At 41.3% G+C, this 12265-nt stretch overlaps 1 protein-coding gene across 1 annotated transcript in view; it reads right to left on the minus strand.

Annotated features, from left to right (window-relative positions):
* UNC13A (unc-13 homolog A) overlaps positions 1–12265 on the minus strand; it is a 127440-nt gene that overhangs the window by 71692 nt on the left and 43483 nt on the right. Inside the window, exons 12-16 of the mRNA XM_032214197.1 lie at positions 10605–10648; positions 8076–8154; positions 2654–2659; positions 2273–2344; positions 330–549 (exon numbers count right to left, since the gene is read on the minus strand). Coding sequence (XP_032070088.1) covers positions 330–549; positions 2273–2344; positions 2654–2659; positions 8076–8154; positions 10605–10648 — 421 coding nt within the window. The remainder of the gene's footprint in view (positions 1–329; positions 550–2272; positions 2345–2653; positions 2660–8075; positions 8155–10604; positions 10649–12265) is intronic.

The raw sequence follows: 12265 nt of genomic DNA on the forward strand, positions 1-12265 counted from the left end.
CAATTGAAATCTCCCCAGCTCAAGGTTGACTCATCCTTCCATCCTTCCGAGATGAGTAAAAGGAAGACCCAGATTGTTGGGGGCAATAGGCTGACTCTGTAAAACTGCTTAGAGAGGGCTGTGAAGCACCATGAAATGGTACATAAGTCTAAGTACTATTGTTATTGTACTGTAAAGAGTTGGATATGACTTAGTAGTGACCGAACAACAACAATAAATTACCATCAGTATAGCATACGTTACTGGTATTTCTTCCCCCAATTTTGGTTTCAAACAACACCCTTCTCCTCCTGTCCCCATGCAAAACCACCATGCAAGGGGATCCTCACTTTGCAAGCAGTCGGCATTGAGCAGGTCTTGGCACTTTTCATGGCATTTCACTCCACACTCGGTACACCGCATTCCTTGGCGTGCAATGCCCCAGAGCAGGCCCTCACACTCATAACAATAGGTGGGAGTGGTGGCAGTCCACACCTCAAAATTATGGGGGGTTGTGCAAGAGATGGGATAGATTAAGGCTTGGAGGGTTTTCTTGTAAACATGGTTTTTCTGTGGGGGAAAAATAGTGAGAATACTGGTTGGAACAAGAAAGGCAAATGACTTAGCTATCACTGTTTCTTGTCAATGGTGGCTAAATATGATGGGCCTTTCCGTGCTTGCCCTGGCAACATCCTTTTTGCTGCTTGTCCCCAGCCCATGAATGAGGCAGACTTCATTCATCCTTAGAGGTTCTAGTGTGAAATTAACATTTCCTCCCTTTTCTGGCCGGTTCAAGAGTCAAACTCTTGACTTCAAGATTTGGCTATATTAAGGGGTGGGCTGCTGGGGGTTTGCACAGGTTCAGGCGATTCTCCAGCGAAGATTCTGCACAATTCGGCAAACCCCCAAATCCCACTCCTGGCCACTCCCACCCCTCCCTTCCCCACCCCTTCCAGGAGTCTCCACATTCATCATGGCAGGTAAGTGCAGGGCCCTCAGGGAGGCTCGGGGAAGGGGGGAAACGGGCCAACCAGAGGTTCCAGAAATCCAGAAACAGGCCTGTTTCCGGCTTCCGGAGAGCCTCTGGAGCATGGGGGGAGCAGTTTTCGCCCACCCAGAGGCTCAAGGAAAGCCCCCTGAGTCTGGGGAGAGCGATAAATGCTTTCCCCCCCACCTGCCGTGGTGCAGGAGTCGGACTAGGCCACTCCCACCATGGTCATGGCCAGCCAGCAATGGGGCAGCAAACCGTTGCTACAATTTTTGAAGCCCACCCTTGGCGATATCACTCTTATCTTTTCAATTCAACAGTAGGGAACATATTCTAGCAAGAGCCCTCTGTTACAACCATACTTCCTTGACACATGTTTTATGATCAGAAATATAGACTAGGCAAGTTTTTTTCTCTTAGGGTCAAGCTTCTCTCAGACTGATCTTTTGGGGACCATTTGCTAATAGTGGGCAGAGCACTGTATACACAACAGGGGCAACTGGCTGACATCAATCCTCTTGCTTTCTGACACTCTCTTTCCCCACTGCTTGAGATTTCCTTTACTTTTCTTATCCCAAAGTCCACCCAATAGGTCAGTAAGGCAGCTGCTTCATCTCCTGCCCTGGTTCTGTTTGACTTCAGTGGATAATTGTGCTTTCTTTGTGGAATGATTCATATGATGGAAAAAGCAATGTTGTCTGGAATTGAAGCAAGGTCCCTCCCTATTATAACTTAAAGGTAAAGGTTCCCCTTGCACATATGTGCTAGTCATTTACAACTCTAGGGGGTGGTGCTCATCTCCGTTTCAAAGCTGAAGAACCAGCGCTGTCCGAAGACATTTCCATGGCCATGTGGCTGGCATGACTAAATGCCAAAGGCGCACAGAATGCTGTTTACCTTCCCACCAAAAGTGGTCCCTATTTTTCTACTTGCATTTTTACATGCTTTTGAACTGCTAGGTTGGCGGAAGCTGGGACAAGTAATGAAAGCTTACTCCGTAGCGCAGCACTAGGGATTCGAACTGCCGAACTACCGACCTTTCTGATCGACAAGCTCAACGTCTTAGCCACTGAGCCACACATCCCTGATATTATAACTTAGGAGGAGTCTAATATGTATTCACCCGGGACTTTTAATGTTTTGCATTACAGGTTTAATGTTTATTGTTTGATGTTTTATATTTCTTGTTTCTAACACAATTTTATTGTACTTCTATAAGCCAACCAGAGCTGTTAAGCAAATGCTCGGGATATCCATTTCCTAAATGTTCTAAGTAAATAATTAAAAGGCAGTTGTAACACTTACTAGCTCTTCATTGTTTAAAGTGCTTGATGCAAGTGCTGACGTAATACCAGCTTTCCTGGACTGGACTAAGGACTGTGGGAAGAAACATAAAGAATAATTAAATCAAAGTAATACAGACTGTACACATTCTTTTTCATGAATGATCCAGATGTATCTTCATAGCTGCTATTTGCTTTAGAGGCAAATAGAATGTTTGTAAACAAACCCCTACATTTTATATATTTTTTAAAAGTCTTAGGGGTCAAAAATTCATAACAAATTTTGAATCCAAACTAACAAACTAGAAGAAGACAAACTAGCAGTCATCCCTAAATTTTAGTAGAAGTGGAAATTGAGAATGCATTTACAAAGAATAAATATTGAAAAAGGAATAATACTCACCATCGCCTGTAAAGTATTGGAGGATGGAAAAGCACAAGGAGAGGAAAGAAGTTAATATGATGCAAAAAATAATGATCAGACTTTCTTCCAGACCTTCCCCATGATAAGCAAAATGGCACAATATCCTTTAAAGATTTGGGGGGGCTCCTAATTCTTTTCCTATTTCAGAAATAGGGGGCCAGTAGTTCTGGCTTGTATGCCTAAGGAATTCCTAATGGTTTATCTCTCATTGACTTCAACTAATGGAGTTCAATGAAATGGTGTGACTTGGAATTCAAAAACAGCCTTAAATCCACAAGCTTCCATTCCATTCCAATATCTATTAAAATCCATTTTCTCCAATCTTGGGTTCTCCAAAGGTGGTGAGACTTCAGAAGTTGCAACACATTTGAAGGTCATCGTGTTGAGGAGAACCCTATGAGTTTTTAACTTGGTTTTAGACTTCCTGTCCATATTCCCACTTAATCCTACCCTACCTTCTCCAGTCAGCACTCTTTCACTGTGTCCCTTAGTGACTTGGTGGCAAAACAATTCCTACAAACTCATCAAATCCCCGGAGGATAAATAAATAATGCCTATTATGCCATAATACATTACTTCATGTCAAAAGTATACTGTCCATAATACATAAGACTATCTATAAGCCATTGGTTGTTCAAAGTGCTGTTCCAACCCACACGCCGAAGTTTGGTACTTGTAAATAAGACACTGACTTCAGCATCCTCCCTCCCTTTATTGCAAAAGACACAAAAGAAGCTGCATTATCGAAGAGAAGGAGCAGAAGCCCAGGCAGAAGACAGACAAAGGAAGGACAATAAAATCCAGATGTTGCAAGCAGGAAGTTAGTAAGAGACAGGCAAGCAAAGGTGCAGGGGTGAAGGGAATCAAACCTGTAGGTGATGGCGATTTATATCATACCAGAACTTAGCTTTCAAGGATTCCTTTAACTTTTAAGTAAAAACCTACTTGAAACTATTTTTTTTTCATATGTTTTTTCTATAAAACTATCATTCCTGAACTTTGTATTGTGACTTGTGAAGCATCCCATCTAGGCTTTCTAGTACCTTTGAGAGGCCTCAGAAGATAACAAGTCTTGGGAACTGTAGTTCTGCTTAGGATGTGGAATTAGGAATTCTATCAGGCTTTCTGTTTATACCTAGACATAATTCCAAGGTTCCTTGATGACATTTGATCACTCTGTTCATTCTCCAACTAAGAAGCTTTGGTGCCTGAAGAACTTTCGAGCTCTTCACAATCACATATGTAAATTTAGTATAAATATAAAGCAATAATTTCCAGAAAAGGAAGTTGCTCAAGAAAACATTAGGAAGGCCTGGATGTCCCAGATCGACATTCCAAGGACTTTTTCCCACCGAATTAATCACTCTAATAATAGTTTTTATCAACTTCTTGATGAAAACTTTCAGGATTTGCAAATTTGGGACATAGAAATTTTAATATGCTGTACCCAAGACTGTAGCCCCCAGAATTTCTTGAGTGCAGAAGTTAGCAAAGGGAAGCAACTAGGCAGAAAGATTTTAGGTGCCGCACTGTATACAAATTTGTTCACACATTTTAGAAAGGAGTGATATCACAAAGCTTCCCACAAGGGACCACCAAAATTGAACTTTCAAGGAAGAAACTGAGAATGATGTTAGGAAATCTCTAGGCACATTTCATGATCTCCAACTATTTAATAGGTCTCTTTGTTAGAGTTGGGTTAGTTAGCAAAGCTAAAAGAAAGACAATGAAGTTATTGTCTTTATATATATATAATATATATATATATATATTAAAATTGGGTCTATTTCTAGTATATCAAATATTGCCTATGTCATTTCTCCCAGTATCCTTCAGATATTTTGGATTACAATTCAAATCATCCTTGCCTGGGAATGATGAGAGTTGTAGTCCAAACAGTTGGGGGATCACATGATGGAAAGTTGACCTGAGTTTCTTGTTGTTCTCCGGGCTGAAACTGAGGAATTGCTTAACACTGTCCCACAAGGCAAGCTGTGTCACTGCATGTTCTCCATTCAGAATTAACTACCTCCAGACTGGTTGCTGGTTTCTCTTGGTCTCCTTTCCTGAGGAATCAGGAAACACATACAGGGTTTCCTGCTTTAATAGCACAATGTTGAGCAACAATATTAATCTGAGCTTTGTTAGTTTTGGTTTTCTGAATATGCTCTTTTTCTAGCTACCCAGCTTGCCAAACACGACAAACCCTCTGTAATTGAAGCAATAATTCCTTTATTAGGAGTGCCAGCAGCCCTGGCAAAAAGTTTCTCTTTCAGGCAGGGAGATGAATAGGCTGTCACACCCATTCATCTCGGCCCCCTGTCTTTTATCCCCAGAGCTAAGGTGGGGCTTTGCTAGCAGCGATGGCTCCTTCTTCACAAGGATTGGCCCACAGGTTTCCACTGCTCTCCTCTCCTCTGCCTTCTGTGCATCAGGCACTGGGCACAACTATTCCTCCTCTTCCTCATCAGCCACCTCCAGACTGAGGTCTGTTGACTCTCCATCTGAGGGCTGACAGACGGCCCAGGCTCCACCACTGTCTGTCTGTCTGTCTGTCTGTCTGTCTGTCTGTCTCTCTCTCTCTCTCTCTATCTGCCAGCTCCATTCCCTCTTCCCCCTCAGAGCTCTCAGGTTGCCTTGATGCTGACCCTGACTCCCACGCCTCCTCCTCCTCCTCTGATTCGGTTGCTGGAGAAGCTGGCGGCCGACAGGCCACAACAACTGAGTAAAGCACATGGTGATCATATGGCAGAGGACATTATTATCCTCTCTTCTTTCTGGAGATGCTGGGAGCCTAACCTAGTTCATTTATCTACCACTGAAGTATGGTTGCTTTTGGCTAACAAATATATCTTCCTAATATTCTCTACTCTAAAATCTTAGTCCTGCCAAGGCAGTTTACCTGAAGAATCTCCTCCAAAGGTAAGTTCTCACTGAACTATGCCTTCTCCAAAAGGCTGATGGTTAGGGAATCTATCAATAAGGGAAGCATACAAGGAAAAGTGCAAGAAATGCAGTGGGTTCAAAACATGTTGAAGGGTAGACCTCACACAGGGAAGGGTTGTATCTTGGGAATAGTGAGGTTTGGGAGTGTGGTTTTAGGAGGAAGGAGGCAAAACTGGGAAATTAAAATGCAGGAAGACATTTGGTGTTCCATGTTGGATAAGGATGTTGTTAAATCAGGCATTTGCAACTGATGGTTATTGGGATCCTGGGTTCAGGGGAAGAGGAATCCTGGGTGGATGGGTGGGTTTCTCCCTTTCACCTCGTTCTCACCAGATCGCTGATCACTAGCGGAAGAGATTTACGTCCAGCCTTAATGTCGGGCATGCTGTTAATGCAGCGCAGAAACTTTACTGCGGCTCCCCTGAGAGAGAATGCACCCACAACAGCATCAGCAAGCAGAAGATGGAAGAGAAATAAAACAAGCTTTATTAGCGAAGCGAAGCAGAGGCAACTGAATAAGATGCGGCGCACACTGGAGCCAGAGTAATGGAGGATGTGATCTTTCCTTCCCTGCCAATCCTGTTTTCAGGTGTTGCTATGAGCTACATTTTAGGGCAGAAAGGGGATCATCACAAAAATTGTGGTAACAATCATTATTTACTTGTTTTCTTCTAGGCCTCTGGATTTTGAAAGAATTAAAAATTATTCTTCATTATAATTTGAGAACTGGTGCAATGCAGTTGCTAGAGACACATTTCTACGGCAAGATTGTAGAAGAGATCTCGCTGTGGCCAACTCGCCATGGCAACTCGCCGCGGGACAATTCACCGCCGCACAAGAGTTACACTAATATTGAAGAAATAGTGGAATAGAATCATTAAAGAAAGGATACCAAAGGAGGGACAAAATGAAATGTGAATGACAAACATTAAAATATTTTTAAATTATTTTAAATAATGAAATTGAATTGTTGAATTGTCCCGCAATGAGTTCGCCATGGCGATTTGGCTGCAATGAGTTGTCCCATTCCACCATGAGAGGCAGCATCTGGTTGTTTTAATCTAACTGGGAAATTAAGCAGGGTTGGACCTGGCTTGTACTTGGATGGGAGACTTCCGAAAATCCAAGAGCAGTAGCCTTGATACGAAGCAAAAAAAAAACAACCCAAAATAAAAAGCCAATAAAATTTTTGTATTGCCACAATATGACTGTGCCTATGAAGCAGCCAATCTGGATTTGAAGAAACCTCAATCAATCGCAGCAAATTTAAAATATGTGGACTTTAAGATACGTTAATACCTATGAAATATCTGTTAATATTTATTAAGTATCTGTTAATAATTATTAAATAAGTCTCCATGCTGGCTAGGGAAATTCTAAGAGTTGATCTACTTATCATAATGTTGCCAAGGTTAAGAAACATTGTCTATATTGAATTATTGTATTCCAAATAGGATTTAGCCAAAGGCTATGTTGCTGCTGCTAGATTCAACTTTGAAGCAGTGGGTGCCCTTGGGATTACAGTCTTACTCGTCCAAATACTTTCTTGATTCCAACCCAAAATCTCACAAAGGCTTTAGAAACAGGGGTGGGCTTCTGAGGCTTCGCAGGGGTTCGGGAGAACCTCTAGCTAAGATTCTGTGCAGTTTGGAGAACCTCCAAAGCCCACTCCTGGCTGGCCCCGCCCTGCCAACCCCTCCCCTCCCAGGAGTTCCCACATGGCCCATTTTGGATGCAGGTAAGTGCAGGGTGTGCACAGAGTCTTGGGGAAGGCAAAAAATGAGAGGAAGTTCGGTTAAAAAAAACGGGCCTCCAGAGTCTGGGGAGTCCATTTTTGCCCTCCTGGAGGCTCGAAGAAAGCCTCTGGAGCCCCGGGAGGGCAAAAACATCACCTTCTGCCATGGTGCAGGAGGCCAACTAGGCCACACCCACCATGGCCAGGCCCACCCAGCAACCAGGCAGATAACCCCTTGCTAAAATGTTTGAAGCCCAGCCCTGTTTAGAGGGCACCAGGCTTGGGATGGCTGATACGTGGTATTTTTTATTTTGCAAATGAGTATGTGCATCCATCTCTCTATATAAAGTGAGAGATCTTACCAATATAGTCAACCCCTGTCTTCCTTCCCATCGCTCCCCTCTCTCAACATGGGAAGCAGGACCCCAATGAGATCAAACAGTCAAAAGAGGCTACTTAAGACAATTACGGTTTCAGGAGAATTAGCACCAGGGCATTTTTTTTTTCTCAATTCACTGCCTCAGCCAAGGAGTACACCAGATCTCAAATTACAAAATACTGAATTCAAAGACTTCAGTCTATGAGGTCACATTCATCCTTCCATTAGCTGGCTCCAGAGACACATTCAGTGGAATTCCTGCTGTTCCAGAGCAGATAAAGCCAGTAGCTGCTGGAGAGAAAGAAAAGAGAAAAGAAAGATGTTAGAAGAAGAAACCTCACCAAATCGCTAACTAGGGGTATGGGTTTTCTTTTGCGAATGTCAGGCATACTATCAATTATGATCAACCCGCCACCAGGCCTGGAGAAGAGACAAAAACAGTCAGATCATACAAGAGGACAGGTGAAGGAAGGGTGGAGGAAATCTGAAACAAGGTTAGGATAGGGAAGCAGAGAAGGGAGAGGAAGGGGAGGAATCAAAAGATGAGGCAGGGGAAGTATTTGGATAGGCACATGCACAAGGCTGAGCATTGCCCTGGAGGTCTCTAGGTTTATTCTGTACTTGGAAGAGGATGGGGTGGGGGGAGAGAATTCGGATATTGTCCTTTGTCAGATGAGGGACTTCCTTATGGGAGTGTGGTAATACAAGGGCTGATTTTAAAGACCCTTAAGCATAGAGGGCAACATCATTTTCCAAGGCCCAACATCTCTTTCTTTTTTACGTCTTGACAAACCAAAATTCAAAAGAGTACAAAACCTTGTACCAGTTGCCAAAGACAGGAGAATGGTGCCCTTTTCCGAAATAACTTTGGGCTGTCATGGGTCTACTGTAAAAAAAATATTGACTTGCAAGTATCGAGCAGTAAGAATAGGAGGAATCTCAATTCAAATCCTTCTGTTCCAAAGTAAAAATCATGATGTCATCTTTCAGAGAAGTTGTTTCCCCATTTTGGAGGCCAGGTCTGGACTGGCACATATACTGTAGATACTTTAGTAGTTACACATTTGATGGTGAATGCCACAGTTGAACGAGATGTGAATCTATTCTTTTGAGTGTGTGTGTGTGTGTGTGTGTGTGTGCATACATATACTGGTCTTTTCCCATGTAAGATTGAGATTGTCTTGGCAACGTTTCGGCGAGGTCTCACTCGCCATCCTTAGGCAACGTTGCCAAGACAATCTCAATCTTACACGGGAAAAGACCTCAATACAACAAGACCAGCATACCTAGACCTGTGAAAATCTGTGTGTGTGTGTGTGTGTGTGTGTGTGTGTGTACGTACACATCTACGCACAGACTGTATTGATATCCCATATACAAAGCTTCCTATGATCCTGAATTTGGAGGGGTTTGTTTGGGGTTGAGGGCTGTAAGGATCAAGTCTGGGACATCAAATTGGGCAAATTTTATCAGCAGGAATAAAAAGAGATTGCCTTCCCTTCCCATGTGTCAGAACATAAGAACAGCAGGATAATCAGACCAAGGGCTGTCTAGTCTAGTGTCCTGATTCAAATAATGGACAACAATCAGATACTTCCTGCGTGGTCCCAGGTTCTCTGGCTGGAGTTTCTCCAAGCATTTCTTCATCTGGAGGTTTATGATTCAACAGGATAATTATTTGTGCATGATTTGGTCCAAGGGCCTTTTGAAAACAGCTTTAAGTCTGGTAGACCCTCAAATAATTGGCTACCAATCACTGGCCATTACTGTCTGTGATTGGTAGACCCTCAAATTATTGATGGATTATTTGAAAAAGGAATTCTATTGTCTATTTATTGTCAAACAAATTGACAATATCATTAGTCATGGGAGAAGGAAAAAATATTCCTTTTCTATACCCTGCATAGTTTAATACATATTCATAATACTACGTGCCTAATTTAATCATATTCTTTTAATTAGAGGTTAATTTTTAATTTCTTTTCAATGTTTAAAATGCATTGTGCCCAAGTTGAAAAAACCAGGAAATTAAATTAAATTTTACTGCTCAGGATTTTGAACAATTACAGTTTTGTTTTTTTGTTTTTTTAAATCTGTCTTCTGCTATTGAAATCCTGCCATTTTAACTTCAGAAGGAAAATGCAAAAGTCTTGCTAAATGTAGGGCCATAAATTGTACTAAATGCTTTCACATTTGTCAAATTCTGCCAAGAACTAACTGTTATTGAGTGCCATCTGTTAGATCTAATGTGATTTTTAACTGCTGGATGTCAATTCTTGTAATAAGTACTGAGCATTACAGTAATGTCATCTATGAAATACTGTCAAATAAGGAGATCTGCATACTCGATCTGATTAAATGGAAGCCATTCAAAACAAACCGTCTGTCAAAAAACAATTGTTATGTTCTGCAAGATTACTTTTTACAGCTATCTGCCATCTGAATGTGCAGATGAGACGTGGTTGCTGATGGCTTTGTGGGAGAGGACATTTTTTCCCTCTTTAATAATACAAAAGATCCATTAATCCTTCTTGTCTCCATCAGTAGTGAATCAGGGAGGAAGTGCATAAATATGGGAAGGGGAATTGAGTGGCTGCTTCTCAACATGGAAGTAAAGTCATGGAAGATAGAATCATAGAGTTGAGAGGGACCTTGGAGGTCTTCTAATCCAACCCCCTGCTTATACCTTCCTAGACAAATGGTTGTCTAATCTCATCTTGAAAACTTCTAGCAATGTTCTTTAGTACCTACTTGGATGGGGGAAATGTTGGGAACAACCTGAAATTAGAACAGAACCTCCAAAAATGGCAATCTACAAGTCATCCGAAGAATATTTCCATTTCACCCCCTTCTCCAGGACTGGAACTCACCCGCCTTTAAACCAGAGGGATTTTGATTCGCCTTCGCCTCGAGCCTGAAAAACAGAAAATGATGAATTTAGCTGAGACTCTGCTGTGACTTGTTGCAACCAAATATTCTGGACTACGAGTCTTTTTTTTTTTTTTGGTGAACCAATGTGTTCTTGTTGTTAAGGTTCCAAGTAATACATCCTGTTCAATAAGAACTTTGAGGCAAACTAGTTCCTCAAAGAACATTTTTATTAGGACATATCAAATTGGCAAACTCCTGGTGGAAAAGCTCTAAGTTGGCACTGTTCCCCCCCCCAATTAAAAGTAACATTCATTCACTTCCCCCCAGAGTCTCAGTCACATGTTCCAATCAGCATAAAAGCCAGTTGCTAGCAATAAACTTTGGCTATAATATACATCTGGAAAAATGGCAAGAATTATGGGAAAGGAATAGGAAAATAACATTGGCAATACCGCATAAAGAAAACTTACATAAAATGTTTTATAGGTGACATCTCCCACCTGCGAGACTAGCCAAAATGTTTAGCACCAAATTGTTGGAAATGTGATTATGAATCAGGCACGTACTACCATATATGGTGGTTGTGCCAAAAAACAAAAGAATATTGGCGGAATATTCAAAGGTGGCTGATAGAGATAACCGAAGAGAAAATAGAATTCAAACCAGAACTATTTCTTTTGGGAATCATAAATGACAAACATAACTAGAGGGTAATCTACTTAATAATACACATTATTATGGCAGAAAGAATGGTCTTTGCCCAAAACTGGAAAAACAGGGAAATTCCACAAGAGGAATTAATTAGGAAAATTTTGATGTGCTAAAATGGATAAATTGACATGGGAATTAAAGAACAAAGACGAATCAGAATATTATAAGATCTTGGATAAATTTTATCAATAGTTGGAACAAAAAAGGAAAGACCCAAAATAAGCAATGACTAAGGTTTATAGAATGGAGATTATAATTATGTATGAAATCAAAACAGTGAAAATGTATAAGGCAAGAACAAAGCAACATGATTAGAAATACAATATCTTTATATTTGGAAATACTGAATAGACCAATTGTAAATAAGCATGGTGGTTATAATATTTAACTTTATAATCTAGTGTTGTGACTCAGCAGAAGTCTCCTGTGAGTCTTTTCGGGATGCAAGATTAACAATGCAGCTGGGGCTCGTTAGTGGTGATAAAAGGACGGATGGTGCCACACCCTGGTTGCAGGAGTCAACGTTCATTCGTTCATTCAACGTTCATTGATCATCGGTCGTGGTTTATTTGAGAGACACTTGGAGAAGTGATTGGCTTTCTGTAACCCTGATTCAAGGAGACACTTGGAGAAGTGCATTACTTTGTAAGAGTTTTGTTTGGTATTCTGTTATCTCGTTAGAGACTTTATTTATGTTTATTTTTGGGCTCGCAGCCAGTCTGAGCCGAGAACTGATAAAGTGAGTTCCTTTTACGTTTGTCTGCCTGTCGTCTGTTAACGAGCGGAGAAGGGGGGACAGAACAATCTAGTATGTATGGCAAAGACATTGCCAGGATGGTTACACTGTGCCCAATGTTTTAATGTGTTTTAATGTTTAAAAAACATTTTATTTAAAAAAAGCATAAAGGCCAGTTGCTAGATGAGCTCAATCTCCAGCCTAGAAACACCT

The sequence above is a fragment of the Thamnophis elegans genome, chromosome 1 (genome assembly GCF_009769535.1).
Source record: "Thamnophis elegans isolate rThaEle1 chromosome 1, rThaEle1.pri, whole genome shotgun sequence".
Taxonomy (NCBI): domain Eukaryota; kingdom Metazoa; phylum Chordata; class Lepidosauria; order Squamata; family Colubridae; genus Thamnophis; species Thamnophis elegans.